The sequence below is a fragment of the Penicillium paradoxum genome (assembly GCF_028828445.1).
Source record: "Penicillium paradoxum strain IBT 22861 chromosome Unknown utg000005l_segment0_segment0, whole genome shotgun sequence".
NCBI classification, from domain to species: domain Eukaryota; kingdom Fungi; phylum Ascomycota; class Eurotiomycetes; order Eurotiales; family Aspergillaceae; genus Penicillium; species Penicillium paradoxum.
In genome coordinates this window covers 2,073,882-2,093,249 of record NW_026643183.1, presented here as the reverse complement: position 1 = coordinate 2,093,249, position 19,368 = coordinate 2,073,882, and the positions used below count along the sequence as shown (strand labels likewise).

The 19,368-nt window shown below is 48.5% G+C and overlaps 9 protein-coding genes across 9 annotated transcripts; 3 read left to right on the top strand and 6 right to left on the bottom strand.

Moving 5' to 3' along the window:
* Positions 1 to 154: 154 nt before the first annotated feature.
* On the top strand, positions 155 to 1,768 carry N7457_005807 (putative F-box and JmjC domain protein; the record flags this gene model as incomplete). The annotated part of the gene is made up of 3 exons (XM_057176851.1): positions 155 to 441; positions 575 to 1,265; positions 1,289 to 1,768. 3 exons carry the CDS (start codon positions 155 to 157, stop codon positions 1,766 to 1,768), a joined length of 1,458 nt encoding a protein of 485 aa, XP_057031153.1.
* Positions 1,769 to 1,972: 204 nt separating this feature from the next.
* On the bottom strand, positions 1,973 to 2,843 carry N7457_005806 (low-affinity Cu transporter; the record flags this gene model as incomplete). The annotated part of the gene is made up of 4 exons (XM_057176850.1): positions 1,973 to 2,090; positions 2,150 to 2,327; positions 2,482 to 2,686; positions 2,760 to 2,843. The coding sequence occupies 4 exons, from the start codon at positions 2,841 to 2,843 to the stop codon at positions 1,973 to 1,975; spliced, it is 585 nt and encodes a 194-aa protein (XP_057031152.1).
* A 337-nt stretch (positions 2,844 to 3,180) lies between these two features.
* On the top strand, positions 3,181 to 4,153 carry N7457_005805 (chromatin modification-related protein EAF6/MEAF6; the record flags this gene model as incomplete). The annotated part of the gene is made up of 3 exons (XM_057176849.1): positions 3,181 to 3,378; positions 3,555 to 3,782; positions 3,878 to 4,153. The coding sequence occupies 3 exons, from the start codon at positions 3,181 to 3,183 to the stop codon at positions 4,151 to 4,153; spliced, it is 702 nt and encodes a 233-aa protein (XP_057031151.1).
* Positions 4,154 to 4,525: 372 nt separating this feature from the next.
* Positions 4,526 to 7,857, bottom strand: ams1 (alpha-mannosidase; the record flags this gene model as incomplete). The annotated part of the gene is made up of 2 exons (XM_057176848.1): positions 4,526 to 5,153; positions 5,207 to 7,857. The coding sequence occupies 2 exons, from the start codon at positions 7,855 to 7,857 to the stop codon at positions 4,526 to 4,528; spliced, it is 3,279 nt and encodes a 1,092-aa protein (XP_057031150.1).
* Positions 7,858 to 9,257: 1,400 nt separating this feature from the next.
* N7457_005803 (Transferase) lies at positions 9,258 to 11,364 on the bottom strand (the record flags this gene model as incomplete). Its single annotated transcript, XM_057176847.1, has 2 exons — positions 9,258 to 9,545; positions 10,405 to 11,364. The coding sequence occupies 2 exons, from the start codon at positions 11,362 to 11,364 to the stop codon at positions 9,258 to 9,260; spliced, it is 1,248 nt and encodes a 415-aa protein (XP_057031149.1).
* A 767-nt stretch (positions 11,365 to 12,131) lies between these two features.
* Positions 12,132 to 13,486, bottom strand: N7457_005802 (uncharacterized protein; the record flags this gene model as incomplete). Its single annotated transcript, XM_057176846.1, has 4 exons — positions 12,132 to 12,636; positions 12,690 to 13,057; positions 13,105 to 13,209; positions 13,259 to 13,486. Coding segments are annotated over 4 exons (1,206 nt in total), but the record flags the coding sequence as incomplete, so codon positions are not given.
* A 411-nt stretch (positions 13,487 to 13,897) lies between these two features.
* On the top strand, positions 13,898 to 15,749 carry N7457_005801 (Amino acid/polyamine transporter I; the record flags this gene model as incomplete). Its single annotated transcript, XM_057176845.1, has 6 exons — positions 13,898 to 14,035; positions 14,085 to 14,155; positions 14,211 to 14,407; positions 14,461 to 14,835; positions 14,891 to 15,228; positions 15,291 to 15,749. 6 exons carry the CDS (start codon positions 13,898 to 13,900, stop codon positions 15,747 to 15,749), a joined length of 1,578 nt encoding a protein of 525 aa, XP_057031147.1.
* A 179-nt stretch (positions 15,750 to 15,928) lies between these two features.
* On the bottom strand, positions 15,929 to 16,470 carry N7457_005800 (uncharacterized protein; the record flags this gene model as incomplete). The annotated part of the gene is made up of 2 exons (XM_057176844.1): positions 15,929 to 15,976; positions 16,099 to 16,470. The coding sequence occupies 2 exons, from the start codon at positions 16,468 to 16,470 to the stop codon at positions 15,929 to 15,931; spliced, it is 420 nt and encodes a 139-aa protein (XP_057031146.1).
* A 1,071-nt stretch (positions 16,471 to 17,541) lies between these two features.
* On the bottom strand, positions 17,542 to 18,955 carry N7457_005799 (uncharacterized protein; the record flags this gene model as incomplete). Its single annotated transcript, XM_057176843.1, is given in 4 exon segments — positions 17,542 to 17,943; positions 17,958 to 18,615; positions 18,681 to 18,850; positions 18,938 to 18,955. 4 exon segments carry the CDS (start codon positions 18,953 to 18,955, stop codon positions 17,542 to 17,544), a joined length of 1,248 nt encoding a protein of 415 aa, XP_057031145.1.
* Between the last annotated feature and the right edge of the window lie 413 nt (positions 18,956 to 19,368).

Genomic DNA, 19,368 nt, shown 5'->3' with positions numbered 1-19,368 from the left:
ATTAAACAACCAGGCACAAAGGCTTAATTTACTTGGTCTCTTTGGTTCTGTCAATTTGGTTTTCCTTGTTCCCATTTGCTTGGTGAGCAGTCTTCCAGTTAGGCTGGTAAGCGCTAGAAGAATCTTCGAAGCCCTAAAAGTCCCGGCCTCAATCATGCCCGACATCACATCGTTGCCGAGTCATCCACCACCCCTGGATGCAGAAGTCACAAGAGAGGCAATTCCCTCTCATCCACTGGGCGTGAAGCCAAGTGGAAATGCTCTGTTAGCAACCTGGAGTCTCCGAGATGCCATGGGAACGTTTCAGCATCTACCAGACGAACTAATCCTGTTATTGTTGGAGGGTTTTGACGGGCCAAGCCTGTTGAGCATCGGGCGGACATGCAAGGCGTTCTATGCATTTACCCGGGCTGAAGAATTATGGAAGGCACTGTTTGTTCGGTAAGCTACTGCCTGCAGATCCAGTTGAGTTATGTAGATTCAAGCCTTGCTTTCGTCTTGAGCCCTACATCTATTCATAGTATCATAATGTCTCAATCAACTCAAATTATATTCATACTGAATCTTCCTGCAGTGATCCAAGAGAAGACTTTACATGGCGAGGAACATGGCGCTCAACATATCTGAACATCCCCGCCTCTAAGGTGCCTTTCGTGGACTGCTCTCAGCTCTTTTCCGATTCTCTATACCGACCTTTCAACTGCGCCCACATCTCCCTTGACCCGTATGTCTCTAAGATCCCGACACGGAACCAGATCCCACGACTCCCCGACTTGTCACCCGAGGAATTCCAAGCCAATTGGACCGATCGCCCATTTATTCTAACCGAGCCCGTCAAGGCGTGGCCAGCGTACAAGGACTGGACCATCGGCTCGTTGCTATCTAAATACGGCAAGACCAAGTTTCGTGCCGAAGCTGTGGACTGGGCTATGCGCACCTATGGCGACTATATGGCGGACAACTCCGACGAGAGCCCGCTGTACTTGTTCGACCGATCCTTTGTCTCCAAGATGGGACTTTCCGTCGGATCTCCTGAAACTACACCTGACGCTTCGTACTGGCCACCAGCATGCTTCGCCGAAGACTTCTTCTCTGTACTTGGCACGGACCGCCCTGATCACCAGTGGTTGATTATTGGGCCCGAGCGGTCTGGCAGCAAGTTCCACAAAGACCCCAATGCCACTAGTGCTTGGAATGCCGTCCTGCGTGGGCCCAAGTATTGGATCATGTTCCCGTCTGGCACGAAGCAGCCACCCCCTCCCGGTGTGTTTGTCTCAGATGACCAAAGCGAGGTGACTTCCCCCTCAGCATTGCCGAATGGCTATTAGGCTTCCATGCCGAGGCACGTCGGACACCAGGCTGCCTGGAAGGGATCTGTGGCGAGGGTGAGATCTTGCACGTTCCATCTGGTTGGTGGCACTTGGTGGTCAACCTCGAGCCGTCCATGGCCATTACTCAGAATTTCATTCCCCGCGGTCACCTTGGTTCTGCATTGGACTTCTTGCACAATAAGCCCGACCAGGTTTCTGGGTTTAGGAAGAACGTAGCTAATCCGTGTGACCGATTTATGTCTGGGATGCGTGAGTCTTACCCTGATCTATTAGATCAAGCATGGGAGGAGCTACAGAAGAAGAACGAGGGCAAGAAGCGCAAGTGGGAGGATATTGTCCATGGGAAAACCGAGGACACCACTGACGGGCAAAACACCGAGGGTGGTGGCTTCAGCTTTGGATTTGGGGACGATGGGAGTGACGTTGAAGTTCCATGAATTATAACTGCAATATGGAGATGTTGTGGAATCACCAGACAGTAAGGTTGACGAATCTAGAAACCAGCATCATTCTCCACCAGAAAAGTTGTCCCAAGCTACCAATTTGAGTTTTCAAAACTAGTTGAGACCTTGGCATGCACTTGGTTAACCTCCAGCCTGTCCCCGAGCCTGCAAGTTCGTCGACACATCTGACTGCATTCTTTAATGGCATGCAACTGTCTTGGTGGCTGAAGTTCCTTCGGAGAAAGCCAAGTATCCAACGAACGCGCCAACTGCAACCGCGATCATCACGGGACCGTTATATGTCATGAAGAGAAGCCTGAATCGCAAAGTCAGCAAAGCAGAAGGATGTCAGAAGGTTGTTCTGGATACACCCACATGATGAAGAAGCTGTAAAACACCTGGATGGCATACAAAGCCGCCATAGTCAGCTTGCCCTTGCGCATTAACGCAGCTCTGTTGTCCCTTCCTACAAGCAATGGTGAGCCTTCGTCGTGAGTGTGATGGATTGCATCCGCCAGGCCGTTGGCAATGATAGGGTCGGCGATCTCATTGTCTGCAGAGAGTCAAGACATCAATAAGAAGCTTGCTCAGTCAGAGTATACCGCTTTCCCGTCAATTCTCCGAAATTACAAAAAGCGTCCCAGCAAGTCCAGAGAGTATACTAATCTTGACATGTACTTTATTCCCGGAGAGAGTCAATGACTTACCACCAGTGTTGACAGAAGTGGCCATGAATCTACTAAGCCGCTGTGCATGTGCAGCCTCGTACTTCCGAGTCACGGATCGTACTCCCTCGTAACCGGCAGTAAGGATAACAATAGCGATGAGGGACAACAGGAAGGAGAAAGGACCCGTAATACGCCAGCTGCGGAAGATGATACACAGATTTTCGGAGGACCAGTTGAACAGCATCTACAATTCAAATAACGGAAATTAGCATGGAACAATGTTACAGTCGCAGTCAAAGTTGGAACCAAAATCTCACATTCATATTGCATTGCCCGCCCATGTCCATATCGCCGTGACCCATATCGCCGTGACCCATGGCCATATGCATTGAGTGATCCATCCTAGAAGGCGGGAAACAGATATGTAGTGGAGAGTAGCACGAAACTAGTGATATAAACTGTTAAAAGAAACCAAACGACAAAATTCTCGCAAGACGCAAGGTGGTACGAGGAGAGACAACAAACAGAACCATGCCTGTGACGATCAAGAGGGGAATGCAAACATCACAAACATCGATAAGATCTGGAACTCTCCCGATCCCCCAACGCGGTCATTGACTACGCACCGACCCAATTGCCGGCTTGATTCCAACTCCCTCTCGCTGGTTCTGCGCATGCGATCTGTCAAATCAGATATAAAACGAAATAATCCTCCGATTCCATCCCAACTCCTCCACAATGGCCGATACAGCAACGGCTCCCACAGCCGTGCCCGCGACCACCGGCGCTGCGGCGCCTGCCGCCGGCGCAACAGCAGGAGGACCGAATGCGCCTGCGGACCAGAATGCCGCGAGTCGCGGGCTACCATACTATGAGAAATTGCGTCGTGAACTGCGGGATACACTGCAGAAAAAGCGGTTAATGGATAAGAGCATGGTGAGTACTGTCTTGCGCGTTCTTGTACTTAGCGGACTCGGGTGTGGTTAGCTTGTCCCCATTTGGTTCTTTCCCTGAGAGAGAGCATCCCTTAATATTGGGTCAGATGGCAGGATAGGTCTCCATATGTTATTTCAACGCTGGGCTTTGGCTGCTAACGCAACTATCCCCTCCAGGCTCAACTCGAAGACCAAATCTTCCGCTTCGAACAATCCTATCTAGAAGAAACCACCGCTGGGAACATCATCAGAGGCTTCGACAACTACATCAAGGGTTCTGTCACCGGATCAAGTCTCGGCGCCTCGGGTTTGGGTTTGGGCGGTGGCATGGCTGGGTCGAGACGAAAGGCCCAAGTGACGGAATCTGATCGAGTTTTCTCGCGGAGCTCGGCGAGCTATAGAATGGTATGCACAGTCAAACGGCGAATCACCGATTACGGACTCTGGGTTCGGTTATCTCACTCTGTTTTCGAGGCTGACAATGAATCTTCTATCTCCAGGATTCCCCCGGCCCCTCATCTGTACAAACTACACCCTCCCATGCCGCAACGCCGACATCTACGACTGGTGGAAACAGTATGCCAATGAAGAGCGGTAGTATGGACATGTCGGGTTCTGTTCCTGGAGGGATGAGGAGCTCGAACGGCTCATCCAAGAACAAAAAGAAGGCGACCGGCGGGTCGAAGAATACAAAGGGCAAGAACCAGACCGAAGATTTCTCCGACGAGGATAAGCCTTCTGTTAAGCGGTTGAAGATCAGCTATGGGAGAGATTGAACCTTCCCGGGAGATTCGTTATTCTGTTATGTCTCCCGTCTTGCATTTGCTTTAGTCTTTGACTAGTATGGAGTTGGTTGGGCTTTCTTTTTACATGACTCCTGGAAGGAGTTATTCTGGGCGCACCGGATAACCGGGATGATATTTATCTGGTCTTTTCTTTCTTCTCTGCCTATGATGCGATATCATGTACATCACGAACTTATAAAGATTACAGCGTCTGTCAGATACATGGATAATTCGTTTGATTGTTTCAAGTTGAACGCGAACAAAGGCCACTATGGACGGTAGGATTCAAGCCTTGAGATAGCTTCGCTGTTGTGGGAAGCTTGCATTAAGAATCTGCCTGCGATGTACTATAATCCAGGACTATCACAGCTGCAGTCGGAAAGTAGCGACCTCGAACGCTCTCAGCTCGATCTTGACTGCTGAACCACCATCATTATCAAGAACATCCAGTCCAGGATGCTCATCGTCTTCGAGAACATTGCACTTGAACGCCTTCTTTATGGGCAGGGTGGTCTCAATGGAGCCCCGAGCTTTGCCACCAAGCGACTCATACACGCGCAAAATGATACTCTTCCCATCGCGAGTAGGAGACCCATCCCATGAAACATCAACATCATCCTCACCGCGCTTGACAACATCGAGAATCAACGAGGGAGCACCCTTGATAGAGAGGGATTTGAATAGAACACTGGCTGCCAATGCTTTGGGGCCGGCTTTCTCGACGACGAGAGGATTATTGAAATTGAAGCCAGCGCGAACCGTTCGGGCATCGAGAGGACCCGCATGAGGAAGGATCGCGTAGCGAATGTGGTGGCGGCCCATGTCGGCGTGGGCGTCCGGTGCCTTAGGGGCACGGAGCAGAGAAAGACGCATCAAGTTACCACATGTCGCGAAGCCATATTTCGAGTCGTTGAGGATGGACACTCCATAGCCGTTCTCCGAGAGATCGGCCCATTTGTGACAGCAGACCTCAAACTTAGCCATGTCCCAGCTGTAAATTGATTAGTCGGGTCACGGGATAATAAGTAGACCGGTGAGACGTACCTTGTGTTATAATGGGTTGGGCGCCTGACGATGCCATACTGGGTCTCGTAAGACGCTTCAGTGTTGGTGATATCAACAGGGAACTCAACCTTGAGGAATTTCATGGTCTCTTGCCATTCCACCTCGCTTTCCATCTCCACATAGGATGGTTCATCACATGTGGATGCGGATAGGCTGATCGTGGTCTTGATCCAGCTCTTATCACTGATCGGTGTCTCGGTCATGACACTCACACGGTGCGGGTCATTTTCTACAATGGTTGTCTTTCCACCAGGTAGCTCTTTTCGTGATTCGAGATGGAACACCTCCACATCCCAAGCTTGCCAGTAGAGAGGTTTGTCATCGAATATAACCAGCTGGCCAGCCTTGTGGCCCTTAGCGACGATCTCTCTATCGGCCTCCACGTCGTACAAAGATGTGATGACCCCATCCTCAACATCAACCCTAAGCTTACCGTTCTCGAGACGGAAGACCCCGGATCGGACCTCGGACACAGTTACCGCAGTGGTGGTTTCGAAATCAGCAGGCTGGTACTGCATCACTCCCGTTGGTCCACTAGCCACACCATACTTGGGTCCCTTGGATGCGGAGAGTGCCGAAGGAATGTGGACAACCTCTGATCGGGGCCATGGCAATGTGTTCAAAGCCATCAAATTTCCGGTTGTGGCATCGCCCGTAAGCCCCAGGGCGTCGAGGGCATCCTTCCGCAACTTAGCACCTATCTCAAATATTTCGGCATACAACTTGTCCGAGTCGTCATAGCACATCTCGATTGAGCTTCCGGGCAAGCAATCATGGAACTGACAAAGGAGGGTTCCCTCCCACATCCTATCAATCTCTTCCTTGGGATACTGGTATCCATCATTGGAACCATGGATAGTGGCAAAGGTCGCAAGAAGCTCAATTTCACGCAACAGAAATTCAGACTTGCGGTTATTGCGCTTGTTGTTTGCCTGCGTGGTATATGTACCACGGTGCAACTCAAAGTAAAGCTCACCATACCAAGTGGCAAACTCGGTACCAGATGCAACCTTGGCCTCCAGCTTTGCAAAGAAATCATCTACCGACTCGCCCATTTTCACTCGGGGTAGTAAGCCAACTTGATCACTGAGACCACGGCAACGACGCAATTTTTCAAGATGTCCGAAAGTCGGACCACCACCTCCATCTCCCTTTCCGAAGACAAGCAGTGATGACTTGTCCGAGTCAAGCGATTTGTGTTGCGTGACACTCCGCTTGACATCACCGAAATGTGCCTCAGCCGTGTAGGTTTCTGAAGGAGCCATATGACACATGACTTGGCTGCCATCAAGCGCAACCCATTGGAAGGTGGTATGAGGGAAATTGTTGATGTTGTTCCAACTGAGCTTCTGAGTGAAGAAGCGGCTCATCCCAGCCTGACGGCAGATTTGAGGGATCTGAGTAGAGTAACCGAAGGTATCCGGCAACCAGAAAGTCGTGCTTCGTTTACCGAAGTTTGACTCGAAAAATCTCTGTCCATACAAGAACTGTCTGACCAGCGATTCACCACTGGGCATGTTCGTATCGTGTTCAACCCAACTTCCGCCAATGGGCTGGAAATTTCCCTTCTTCACCCAGCGCTTCACGCGATCAAAGACAGACGGGTAGTACTGCTTAAGCCATTTGAATTGTTGCGCTTGAGAACAAGCAAATCGGTGCTCGGGATATCGCTCCATCAGATCGCATTGATTCGACCAGGAGCGTGCCACCTTCCGCTTAGTCTCAGCCCAAGGCCATAACCAGCAAGTATCAATATGGCAATGACCGATAGCATAAACAATCGGCTGTGAGTCTGTGTCATAAACTTTAGACGAATCCACTCTGTTGCCGAGGTACTTCCTTGCGATCTTCCGTGCCTCATTGATAGACTCGTTGCTTCCATTGCCAGCAATGAAAGCATCAATCATCGAATTAGCCACTACATTGGCTTCATGCGACTCCCACGACTCGGCTGGGAATTCCCGGGCGGCATCACCAATAATCCAAAAGTCATAATATAGCGCCCGCGCAGCTAGGTTTACAGCAGTGATCCGCGCTGTGCTGAGAGTGAAATGCTTATCGGGATTTGGTGGCTGGATCGAATCGCCACCAGGAGCATTGCCGAACATGCCATTGCAGGCCATTTCAATGTAGAATGTATGCTGCTTGCCATCGCACCACTCCTTGGGTAGAATAAACTCCGTCCTCTCTCCACCTCCCGTCAAGCCCTGTAGTGGCCGACCGTCTTCTGTCCAGATCAAACCCTCGTTGTTGGCATCCCAGTGGAACTCCAGGTGCTCCCGTTGGAGCATGTCCTTGGGGACTGTCAGGTGAATGCGGAACCAATGTGTGGACCAACTGGGCCCGAAAGAGGCGCCTATATGAGTTGGCTTGAACTCATGGGAGGTCGCCTCTTCGAATGTCGGTCGCTGCAGGTCCGGAACCGAGTAAACAGAAAGCTTGACATGGTCTTCGTCCGAGTTTGTAGCTTCGTGGTACTTCGAGACGAGATTTTGGCCTTCGTACTGGCCGTTCGATGTGAACTGGTTCAGACGATCGGTGTAGATCTTCTTGATCCGTTGGCCGACCGGGCGCTCAGCTAACTGGGGTAAAGCCGGAGGAGCGGGGCGAAAGGGAACTTCTCCACCCATGATGGCTGCTTTAGTTTGTTACGTCCAGGAATCAACAGCAATGTATCGTGAGATATAGTCAATGTTACACATTCAACGGTCGTATCGAGATGCTCGAAGGATGTTGAAAGTAAGAAGGTGAAGGGGAAGGAGAGGTCCCAAATGCGGAGGCATGACGGAATGCGGAGACGGCGATCGACAGTGGATGCTACCTACGGCAGTAATTTGCGACCATCCCGCCAACCAGGGTATTCCGCCTCCATTTTCGGTTTCTGCCGTTAGAACAGAGGCAGAAAAGAGAGTTCCTATGGGCACCCAGCACTAAGCCCCTTTTGATATTTCTTCCCACTGGCCGCTGCCTCTGATCCTCTAGTAATACTAAACATAATCCCCAGTTTCCAATATCAATATCTCACAAATAGCAGCAGATCCTATTATCACTTGATTTTATGAAGCTATTCCTAGTTTTCAATACAAATATCTTAGAAATATCAGCTGATCTAATTATCGTTTGATTATATGAAGCTATTCCTAGTTACTATCCTAGTGTAAAAATATAGGATTAATCGATCCTAGGAGGGGTCCGAAAAAGGGGTTTATAATAATTAAGAATTATCTACGGAGTACACTAGATTATACACTAGATTAGATGAAAAAGAGCTTTCTTATAGTGTAATTTTAGCAATTTTGTAGTGTGATCTATTAGTATGATAAATGACGTTACTTATTATAATGATTAAAGGAAAAAGCCTCATTTTTACACTAATAACTGTTACAACCTAACGTACGGAGTACGAATACGGTGCGTATATCTTATAGCATATATCGGGTATTTAGGTTAGTAACCTAATATGACGACCAGTTGGTCGTCATAGTGGCTCTTTTGGTAAACGCTCTACCTTACCATTACTTCCTACGTTTTGCAGTGGTGTCAGGCCCACTTGCCTTAACATTAACTCCCGAGGTCGGTATGATAAATCCCATTTTCGGCACAAAACCCCTCCTAGGATCGATCAATCCTACATTTTTACACTAGGATAGCAACTAGGAATAGCTTCACGAAATCAAGTGATAATGGGATCTGCTACCATTTGTGAGATATTTATATTGGAAACTAGGGATCATATTATTACTAGAGGATCAGAGGCAGCGGCCAGTGGGAAGAAATATCAAAAGGTGTACTCCGTACAGGCTGGTCGAAGACGGTGACCCAAATAGTAGGCGGTGATAGGGAAAAAGGGGCGGTGATAAAAAAGGAAGGCGGACTACCCTGGTTGGCGGGATGGTCGCAAATTACTGCCGTAGCTACCCTCATCAGCGCAGTCTTGGCCAGTGTTTCTCTTTCAACGTTCTATTTGCTATGAAGTGTATGAATTATCAACTATTTGCCAGAATGATTCTTATCGCTTCGGTGCAACCTATTATCCAATATACTGGGCATACTTCGTAAACTCTTCATCTACCTTCAACCGCTGCCAATCTTCATCTCTCAAGCTGATGGCAATAGGCATCTCGCCAGCAGGCGATCGAGGCATCAAGTAACCCAAGCCCTCGATTGGAGTAAAACAGGGTCTACGCACCGCTTCCGGTTTGCCTAATCCCATGTTGAAATCGAGCTCATAGCAGCTAATCCTCGACCACGAACTGAGCATAAAGTCCTTCGACACATTAACTGTGGCAGTGAATGAGGCCTTTGACTTATCAGCCGACTGACTTAGAAACGTAGCGAGAGCACGAGTACTGAAGGCTAGATCATTTTTCTTGGGATCGAGTAGACCTCCGCAATGGGCCTGGTTGGGCCCGGACCTCAGGCCCATAGCCCAACCAGCAGTGGGCTATGGGCCCTACCTTCGAAGCCCAACCAAGCCCATGGCCCATTATGGGGGCCCATGAGGCCCCCATTAAAGCCCATTTGTATGCATAAATACAGTCTTGGCGCTCATAAACCTGCTGATTAATGTCTGTTCTTTACACATGTTTGAGTCTGTATGCTTACCGCGGAAGATCTCGGCGCCGGCCCTGATCTAGCCTAATACGGGGGTTCAACAGTTGACAGAGAATCAATGTGCAAATATATATATTTCACATGGAGAGAAGTCAGTGCATCTTTCTATTAATTTACATTTTTCTCAAATTTCATAAATCTCAAATTTATTAATTCAGTCAATTCAGTCAATTCAGTTAATTCAGTCAATTCAGTCAATTCAGTCAATTCAGTCAATTCAGTCAATTCAGTCAATTCAGTCAATTCAGGCACCTATAGTCAATTTAGGGGGTAATCTAAATACCTAGAAATACTAGAAAAATCTGCATTACTTATGTATCTGCCAAGCATTAGCATGTTTGTATTGTTTGAAGCCCATTGGGCCCCCATAAAAGCCCAGTGGGCTTCTACCCTAGGCCCATAGCCACCGATGGGCCCAGGGACCGGGCCCAAAGCCCAGCCCATTTGCGGGTTGGGGCGGGTTGGGCTTTGGGCTTTGCGGGCTGGTGCGGAGGTCTAGGATCGAGCTGGGAACGAAGCTCTGCAGCCACAACACCCAAGGGCTCCTCGCATAGTTTTTGAACGGTCTCAGTGTTGTATGTTAAGGTTTGTAGCAGTCCCGGATATCGCAGGGGAATATTAAGGCGCTGTCTCATGTCAACTGCGCGCGTAAACATCGTTTCAGATGTCGGTTCTAGGCGCGAAGCCCGGGCGCGAGCGATGGATTGCCAAAGAAACGCACTGACCGCATCGTCCGTAGAGATGAACTCTACGGACGGGGACAATGTGTCTGTAGCGAGGGACTTGAGGGCGTCAATTTGCGTCGCAGAGAGCTCAATGTAGGCCCACGTGAACTTCGGGGGCTCCGAGACAGCGTCGTTGGCGCTAGGCTTGGGTTTCACAATCTGATGCTCGAGCTCAGGGCCTGGGATGTATGAATCATCCAGTAAGGGGATGACATGACTCCGATTCATGTTACCGACTGCAAGTTCCTCGCTTGTAAAAGGCTCATTGTGGCAAGCCTTTGACATTAGCCGAATGATGAAGTCTTGGCCAGTCATGTCCATGACATTATGCTGAGCCACGATCGTGAGGATCAGACCGCCCTCGATGAAATTCGCCTGGACACAGAATACCAATGCGGACTCGGTTGTGATGCTTGGCAGATTACCAGGGATATTTAGTGTCGTGCAAGGTGCAATGACATTCTCATCCAGCATGCTGAAAGGGTACTTGGCCTGGCGTAGGCCGTCCATTGTCGGTGCGGAGGGGTCATGTCGTAAATCTTTCACCACGAGCTGAATTTTGTCGAGGGGGGATATTTTGAAGATGCCCGTGTTATTTTCCCCTGCGCCTTCATTGACAACCTGGCCAGTAAGCCACGGGAAGCTCTTCGCCAATCGGTCGAGTCCATTTCTTAAAGTGTCGACGATGTCCGGGTGGGAAGATGTTTGGGAGACAGGGTAAATGGAGCTTATCTGTGTGTACAACTTGTAGAGGCCCGGGGTTTGGCCCAATATGTCAAGTATTTCGTTGTCTGCCATGGCTAAAACTCTTAGAATAGCAATATTCTACCTTGGTACTTCGACATTCAACGTCCGTTTTGAATTCTTTGATTCCTCGTGGCTCAAGCGGATATAGCCGACGCCCCACCGGCTCAACCAGGGGTCATCGTGGGGTCATCATGAGTCAAAATTGCTCACTGAAAATCGTTCTGAATCCCAAAGAATCAGAGGATTCAAGTGGATGCATGGATGATTAGGGACTAAATAGCTATCTAAGTACTTCTCAGTCAAAATTTAAGCGATAAACAATTCCACGTTAGAATTCAATATATAATATGGTCGTAGTCGTGGTCATCACACAAGTTTGGCCAGACCTGTATCAGTGACAGGTACTTTCTTCCAACATCAAGCGAAACCAGCTTCTCACCATCCAGGCTCTAGGATGCGCTAGTTGCAATTACTGAGAGATACTCACATTCCACGTATAGGCACCTGGGACTGAAACAAGACCCATGGGCTGGATGGTATTAGGCGTCCCAGATACAGACAATGGGGGCACTGATCAGTATTCCAGCTCTGAACAATTCAGGTGGAGCAACACGATGATCCAGGAGACTCACAATATGTATCCTCGAATCAATGCCTTGGAAGACATCGCTTATTACTATACTCTATGCAAGGGATGCGGAATGCTTAAAATAAGTCAGCACGGTTGCTGATCTTAAGAATTGGATTGGATATGTCACCGTGGAGTATACTCCATACTAACTTTAATCTGCATTTTCTCAATCTTAAATCTCAATCTGCTAAGCTCGGTTGCCGCCAGAGTGAAGTAAGCGAGTACTCAGAACATCCATCTCATAATGACTGGACGATGAAGCTCTGGTGGACCCCACGTTTTCATAATAAGCTTCAAAATCGACGCTTTGCACGTAAGCATTCTCACGAAGGATCTTCTGGCTATCTCTGCATTCCAGATCTGTTCGAAAAGAATTATGCAACGCTGATCCTGGTCCTGATTCTAACTTTTGTTCCATACTGTCATTAATTCTGGATGCCGTCCGATCTCCTTCATTACTGCGGCTGGAAATAGACTGCTCGAAGCAGTCTGTGACAATCCCAGCCATCATGCCTGTTTGGAGATCGGCGAGGACACGTTTGAGGGTTGGTATACATGTGCAGATGATGGATGCACTGAGAGTGAGTTGTAGCCAAATCACCGGCATTAGGACGTCCCACGTCTGGTCTTGAGTTTCAGATCGATGGAAAGGTTGAAGCGATTGCAGACCGACAATACTTAAAGCTAGAACACTGTCTTGGGTTAGCATTTGAGACTTGCACTGGAGGCTTCGGGATAGACTCACAGGACACGCATCCCAAATAGAGCGGATATCTGGTGGCGCTTCCACTTCATTATTTGAACTTGATGTAAAAGTGTAACCGGTAGTCCAATTATTATCACATCTAATAGCATGTGTAGGCCCCAAAATGTGATGTATAGAGCTTCTTGGTTCAAACATCGCTCCGGTTGAGAGTACCATGGTCGGGGGAGATCACACTGAAACCCGAGCGCAAATAATGTAGCCAGCATCCACGTACCGATCAAGCCCAGAATAAGCTTGCACGCGAGAGTGGTCTTTTTGAACGGTTTCAAGGATAGCACCAGAAGTACGACTGCAGCCTTTGAGGATCCCACAACGAGAACAGCAAGGAGGTGACTTGCATAGAGAGCCTTCAATCGGTGAGCATATAAACACTAGACAGAGCTCTTGTACCAACCTTGCAGTATATCTCATATGAGGCGTCATTCAGCGCAAATCGATGTTTCCCAATGCCGTGGGAACTCGCGATATTGATACATGTGGTCTGCGGAATGAACAAAATCTGGTCGACCAATTAGCGACGAGTAATCTTTGAAGTTGAGATAACTTACACAGCTAAAGAACACTGTTGAGTCACTCCAGGATAGTTTGCGCAAATTGCGGAAGCGAGAAATCAAGGTCACTGTGGTTGCAAGGGTAGTGATGATGAGTAGAATAGTGCTCACTGTAATAACCCAAGCCCCATGGTCATCATCAGTGACTGGCAATAATGGCGGCAGTAGAACATCTGTGCTGAAGGTCATTATAGTGAGAAGGATTTCGCCGGAAGCACGAAATGATCCTTTTCATGTTGGGGCTAAGCGAGGGCACAACACGATATAGATATACAAGATGTAGTAACCGCGGAATCTAATAATAAATTGGAACTCTGGATCTTCGCTGTCGCGAATAAAGTGAGTCCCTTCTTTCAATTAATGATTCTATCCCACTTGAAAGGTTCCACAAATGTGCATTCTCCAGCCCCAAATCCAAGGCAGACCAGACGTTAGTGGTGCAGCATACGCCAATCTCCTCCAGGTAAGACAAAATAGCACCACCTTCAGCGTAACACCTAAATTCTGCATGATCCTTGTTGCCTTTACATTCCTGGCTGCCATGTCATATTTCCTTTTTCTTTCTCCGACGATCTACCATGACTTCTCGGGTTTTAGAAGTCCCGCACCCACTAGTCTTCTACTTTATCGGAAACAATGGCAAGTTATGAGACACACATCCCGAGGCGAGGCGATAGACGCACTATCAAGTCTACATTACATCAAGATGCAGTTGCTTTCAACGCCGATGGCCACCCAAGTAAGAATAGTTCCACCAAGGAAGCTTCGCCCAAGGTATGGTCTGCCCACCCAGTTAAAGATTTCCAGCTCAGAAGTTCAATAGCGACTGTTCAATTTTACCCAAATCTTTCTTTTCTCACTCACCTATCTTTCGAGCTGGGAAACGCAAGCTTTGTATGTAAATTCACTCCTTCGTTTGAACTCCACTAATTATCTAACCTGTGTCTAGAAACTTAAGTACAGTCCTCTCAAACGGCGGCCCAGAAGCGCTAGTATGGGGGATTGTAATTGTGATATTTGGAGCGATGGCTCAATCTGCATCGCTAGCGGAGATGGCATCAATGCAACCAATTGCCGGGGCTCAATACCACTGGACACACTACCTGGCACCCCAAAGCCAGAAGAAATTTATCACTTGGATGCAGGGTATGTGAGTCACTTCAAGCTGCCTATTCTCAATTCTGATGTCCCAAATTCAGGTTGGGTGACCTGGTTCGCATGGATCTCCACACTTGCCGGCGTTGCAAACACCACTGCCACGATGATCCAAGGCCTAGCGAGTGTCAACTTCCCCGAGTACGAAGCAAAGCAATGGCACATAACCTTGATCATCATCGGCATGCTGGTTGTGGAGTCATTAATGAACATGTATACATTTTGGCTCATTCCGTGGATTGAAATGATGGCGGGTATACTGCACATCTGCCTTTTGATCGTCTTCCTGGTGGTCCTTACAACTCTGGCACCTCGTCACACCCCAGAATTCGTCTTTCTACGCACGCAGAATACATCGGGTTGGTCGACCTTCCCTGCATGGAACATTGGTCTGCTCACCCCTGTGTGGGGATTTGTTGGTACGTATAGACTAAATAATGGGAGAAAGCTTAGCCAAGATACTAAGCATCACAGGCTTTGACGGGGTAGTCCATATGAGCGAAGAGGTCCGTCGAGCAAAGCAGGCAGTTCCGCGATCAATATTTTATACCGTTGTCATGAACGGTATTCTGGCGTACGCAATGGTGGTGTGTTTGCTCTTCACAATGGGCTCGATTGAAGAAGCGCAGAAATCACCATTCCCGATAATCGAGATCTGTCGCCAAGCAACTGGCTCCGTGAAAGCCGCCACTGCGATGGTGACCGGGCTGCTTGTGATCTCACTGTCAGTGAATCTAGCGAGTATCGCGTCTGTCTCACGGTTGACGTGGGCGTGGGCTCGTGACGGAGCCCTGCCTCGGTGGTTTGCTCATGTATGTATCACATGTATGGTGACACATAAGATTACGTGGGATTTCGCTGACAACCGCCGCAGATTGACCGTAAACATAATGTACCCATACGCGCTGTCTGGCTCCCAGTTCTTATCGTTATGGCTTTGGCTTGTTTGAACATCTTGGATGGGGCGGCCTTCGGAGCATTCGTGGCATTAGGATCGATTGGCCTGTTTGTGTCGTATTTTATCGCCATCCTTTGTATGGTGCATAATCGGTTTCAAAGGCATGCTGCGCCTATGGGTAACTGGAACATGGGTAGATGGGGCCTTTCGATTAATGTTTTTGCTCTGATATACACGGCTTGGGTGTCCGTGTGGCTGGCATTCCCATCCTCGGTCCCGGTTACTGGAGAAAACATGAATTATGCAGGACCTATTTTTGGTGCTACTACTTTGTTCGCTTTTGTTTACTGGTTTATCAAAGGTGCTAGCTGGGAGGGATTGAACAAGGAAGTCGTTCGGCTGGTTGTGGAAGCTGGTGAAGTCCAATTGAGATGATTTGCTCTTTTGTTCTGATTGATTGCCTTTTAATCGAAGTTGCTGATATACTTCAATTAAGGCTTAAAGTTGTAAAGTATCTGATTAGACGGGCTTCGGCATTATCTACATCTTGAGCTAAGTCAACCATCAATTTGTTGATACCTATAGCATGTTCCCTGGACGATTGAATTGAGCAATCAAGATTGGGGATTCTCTGGATACAATTCTTCTACCATAATATAACACTGGTAGTCAACTAAATTTTCAATCATTATTAGGCATTTGCCCAGAATTGATGGATTATGGGAAACAACTACATTCAAATATGAAGTCAAGGTCTATCGAGTTAGCTAGTGATCTGACTTACCATTCCTTCATTCTTAAGGCCAAAAAGGCGCTCTCGATTGATTTCCACAAAGCCTTGTTGGATTTCATTCAACCGCGTCTCTGCCTCTAGTCTAGCAGTCGCAAGAATAACCGTATGCGGTGCTTCACCGGGTCCATAGACTGGGATCGAGATACAATAGGTTTCAAGCCGATCTCCAGGAGAGTCAGTAACCACAGCCCTCCCATTTTCGATTCGGTAAAGCATAGATTGCATCAGCATCTCGCTGTCATATTCCTTATGGCGTTTCTCCAAGAACACTGTCACAAAGTAAACACATTCATCTGATCTCGCCTCCCACTCAGGGAAATCCGGGCCTCCAAACTTATACCGAAATAAACTTGGGAGCATCATATTGATCTATGGTAATGGGATAGATGGTCCATAGACTAAGGGTGGATCAAAGTCGTTGGATAGATTCATCGGACTATCCGGAGAGAGCGATATTCCCACATAGCTCGGGCGTGGAGCTATAAATACTATTTACTGAGACAACGGGGTTTATTTCTAGAAATGTCTTTGTTCCTCGGTCTTTGATATGAACAGAGATATTGTTGGGACAAAAGATTGCTTCAATATGAAAATGAACAAAGCCTTAAACTTACGTTATCGTATTGCAAAATGGCTGGTCTTTGGGTCTAAGATTGACATTCGATGGGTTAATGAAGGATCCATCTTTTGAGAATAGGGGAATACGTTGGACTGTGGGAATTGTCGCGTCGCAGATATAGTCTTTCATGCATGTCCTCAACGCCAAGGATCGCACCAAACTTATAATTTTGGAGATTGCCGACGAATGTAAACGGACAGCCTCGTTTGTGCGTTCTTTGAGCTGGTAAAGGATTAAAACAAAACACCCAAAAAAGGACGGCTAGAGCGCGTGGGAAGGATCATCGCCCCATACGGAGTACTCCACGCTCCATAAACCGCGGAGATATAACGGAGGATTCCACATATTGCAATTTCCCAAAGGTCAAAGCTCGGTAAAGCGAAAACAAAGAAAAAAGCCGAAGCTCCATGAATAACAAGGGTGCGAATGGGAGGGATTGAAACCCCTGACTTTCCAGCATGGGAGAAAGTCTTCGGCCTAGCTATTTAGGCACTCGCTACGGAGTACTCCATAGATGCCATACAAATGCTAACAGTAGAAAGCTACAAAGCTAGAAGTATGAGGAAAAGAGAGGGTTTGATTGGAGTTGGAAAAAAGTCCGCTGGTGTCATTCGTCGTAAAAGAATCATGGGAGAGTACCAGCTTCAGCCACAATTATTTTTTTTTTGCAGAGCACGCTCATGCTATATACAAAGAAGGCACCGCCTTAATGAGAGAAAAGAAATGAAGTGGACCCAAAAAGACCCGGGGGAATCAGCGAAAGAACAAGAAGACAAAGAAATAAATCCAGAGGTGGATCGGTCAAAGACTTGGACTTAAGCTTTGATACAGTACTGATAACCAAGCCACAAGTTCGTGCATGTTTCGTTTAGGCCTCCATTCAAGCTGCGGAGATCGGAGAAAGAGATTCCGACTGTATCGGTCAGTCTTTCACAGAAATCACCATCCAGAACGGTGTAGTATTTTTGGCATGATAAGGCGGCCTCGGGGTAGAGAGGAGCCGATGATGAGCCAGAAGCTGCTGGTGCGGTGGTAGCGGCAGGCACAGATCTGGTTGTCCAGGTTGGGGTAGGTGCAGAAGCCACTGTGGGCTGAGGGGTTTCGGTAGGCTGAGGGGTTTCGGTAGGCTGAGGGGTTTCGGTAGGCTGAGGGATTTCGATAGGCTGAGGGGTTTCGGTAGGCTGAGGGGTTTCGGTAGGCTGAGGGGTTTCGGTAGGCTGGGGGGTTCCACAGGGGCGGGAGCTGAGCTGGATGACTCGACAGGTTGGGGATTCTCGGTGGGCTGCGCAGCAGCCGTAGTAGTCCAAGAGCTGCTTGAGTCGTCATCCTCGCCACCGAAGTTGGACCCCAGACCTTGGGTAATACTTCCGATGGTATCTTCAAGGCACTCAGTAATATCGCCTGCCCAGCCGCGTAGACGATTGGCAACGTCGGACGCATAGCAGTGAGTTGCGCCACCTGCGCCGAGATTGCCGGAAGAATCGATGGAGCCAGAGTTGTAGGTGCGGGCAGCCTTGTAGTATGTGGCTGCGTCGGAGCCTGTCTGGGCCGCAAGGCACTGCTTGAGACCGTCGCCCGAGTTGGTTCCCTTCGTGCCGTCCCAAATCATGTCCTCGATCATTTTGGCACTGCAAGGGCTTATCTTGTTGCCATCCTTGTTGCAGGATGCATCACCATTATGGCTCTGCATCAGACCAGTGTTCTGGACACCGTTGTTGGTGGACTGGACGCGCACACAGCCCCTGCTCTCTTGCATAATGATTGCAAGGATGAATCGAGGATCAACGTCGGTCTCGGCGGCGACAACTTTAATGCCTTCATTTATGTTGGCTGTCTCCTCATCGGAATTGTCGCAAGCCTGGCCAATAAGGATCTTGTTGAGGTCCCAACTAGACAAAACCTGTTAGCCCCGAGGCCCGAGCTAAGTCGCTTTCATCTATCCTGGTGTACTCACAGAGTTCCATAGTCAGACCATTGGGTGGTCGAAGGCCATCCGTCGGAGACATCGCCAGTTCCACCCATGATAGAATAGGTGTTAGCCGCGCGACGGTGCAAAAAGAGGTGGGGCTTTGCGCCATGAGGAATGGCCTGAATGAGAGTAGGCAGGCTGCCAGCAGCCAGGATCTACTGAGAAATCAGCAAATGTTGGATGGGGTGGAGATATGGACCAGGTCACACTCAATGACTGATTTATCCGAAGTATTCACATACCAATGAATGAAAGAACATCTTGATGGAGGGAATGTGAGCGACGAAAACGAAGCGACGAAAAAAAAAAAAAAACAAACGATAAGGAACAGTGGAAGAAGCCCTGCTTGCACGGTCGAAAGAAAGAGAGAATGGGGACGGGACGAAAGTATATGTACTCCTCCCGAGTAGGTGTGTGCCCTTTGCCCTTTCTTTCTCGTATGGTCGAGTCATCAGTCGAGGCCCGCACCAAGGTCAAATTACATCCACAGGTGGCTGTAAAAGTGGCCCAATTGCGGGCTGAGGGCCTTGCGCGGTAGCGTATACATACAGAGTACGGAATACATACCCTGTAAGGGTTGAAACACTGTCCGGGAGAGGACCCAGTCATCCGGTCCGGGATCGAGTGGTCTGTTTCACTGTTTGACATAGCTTTAAGCCCCTGTGGGTGAGCC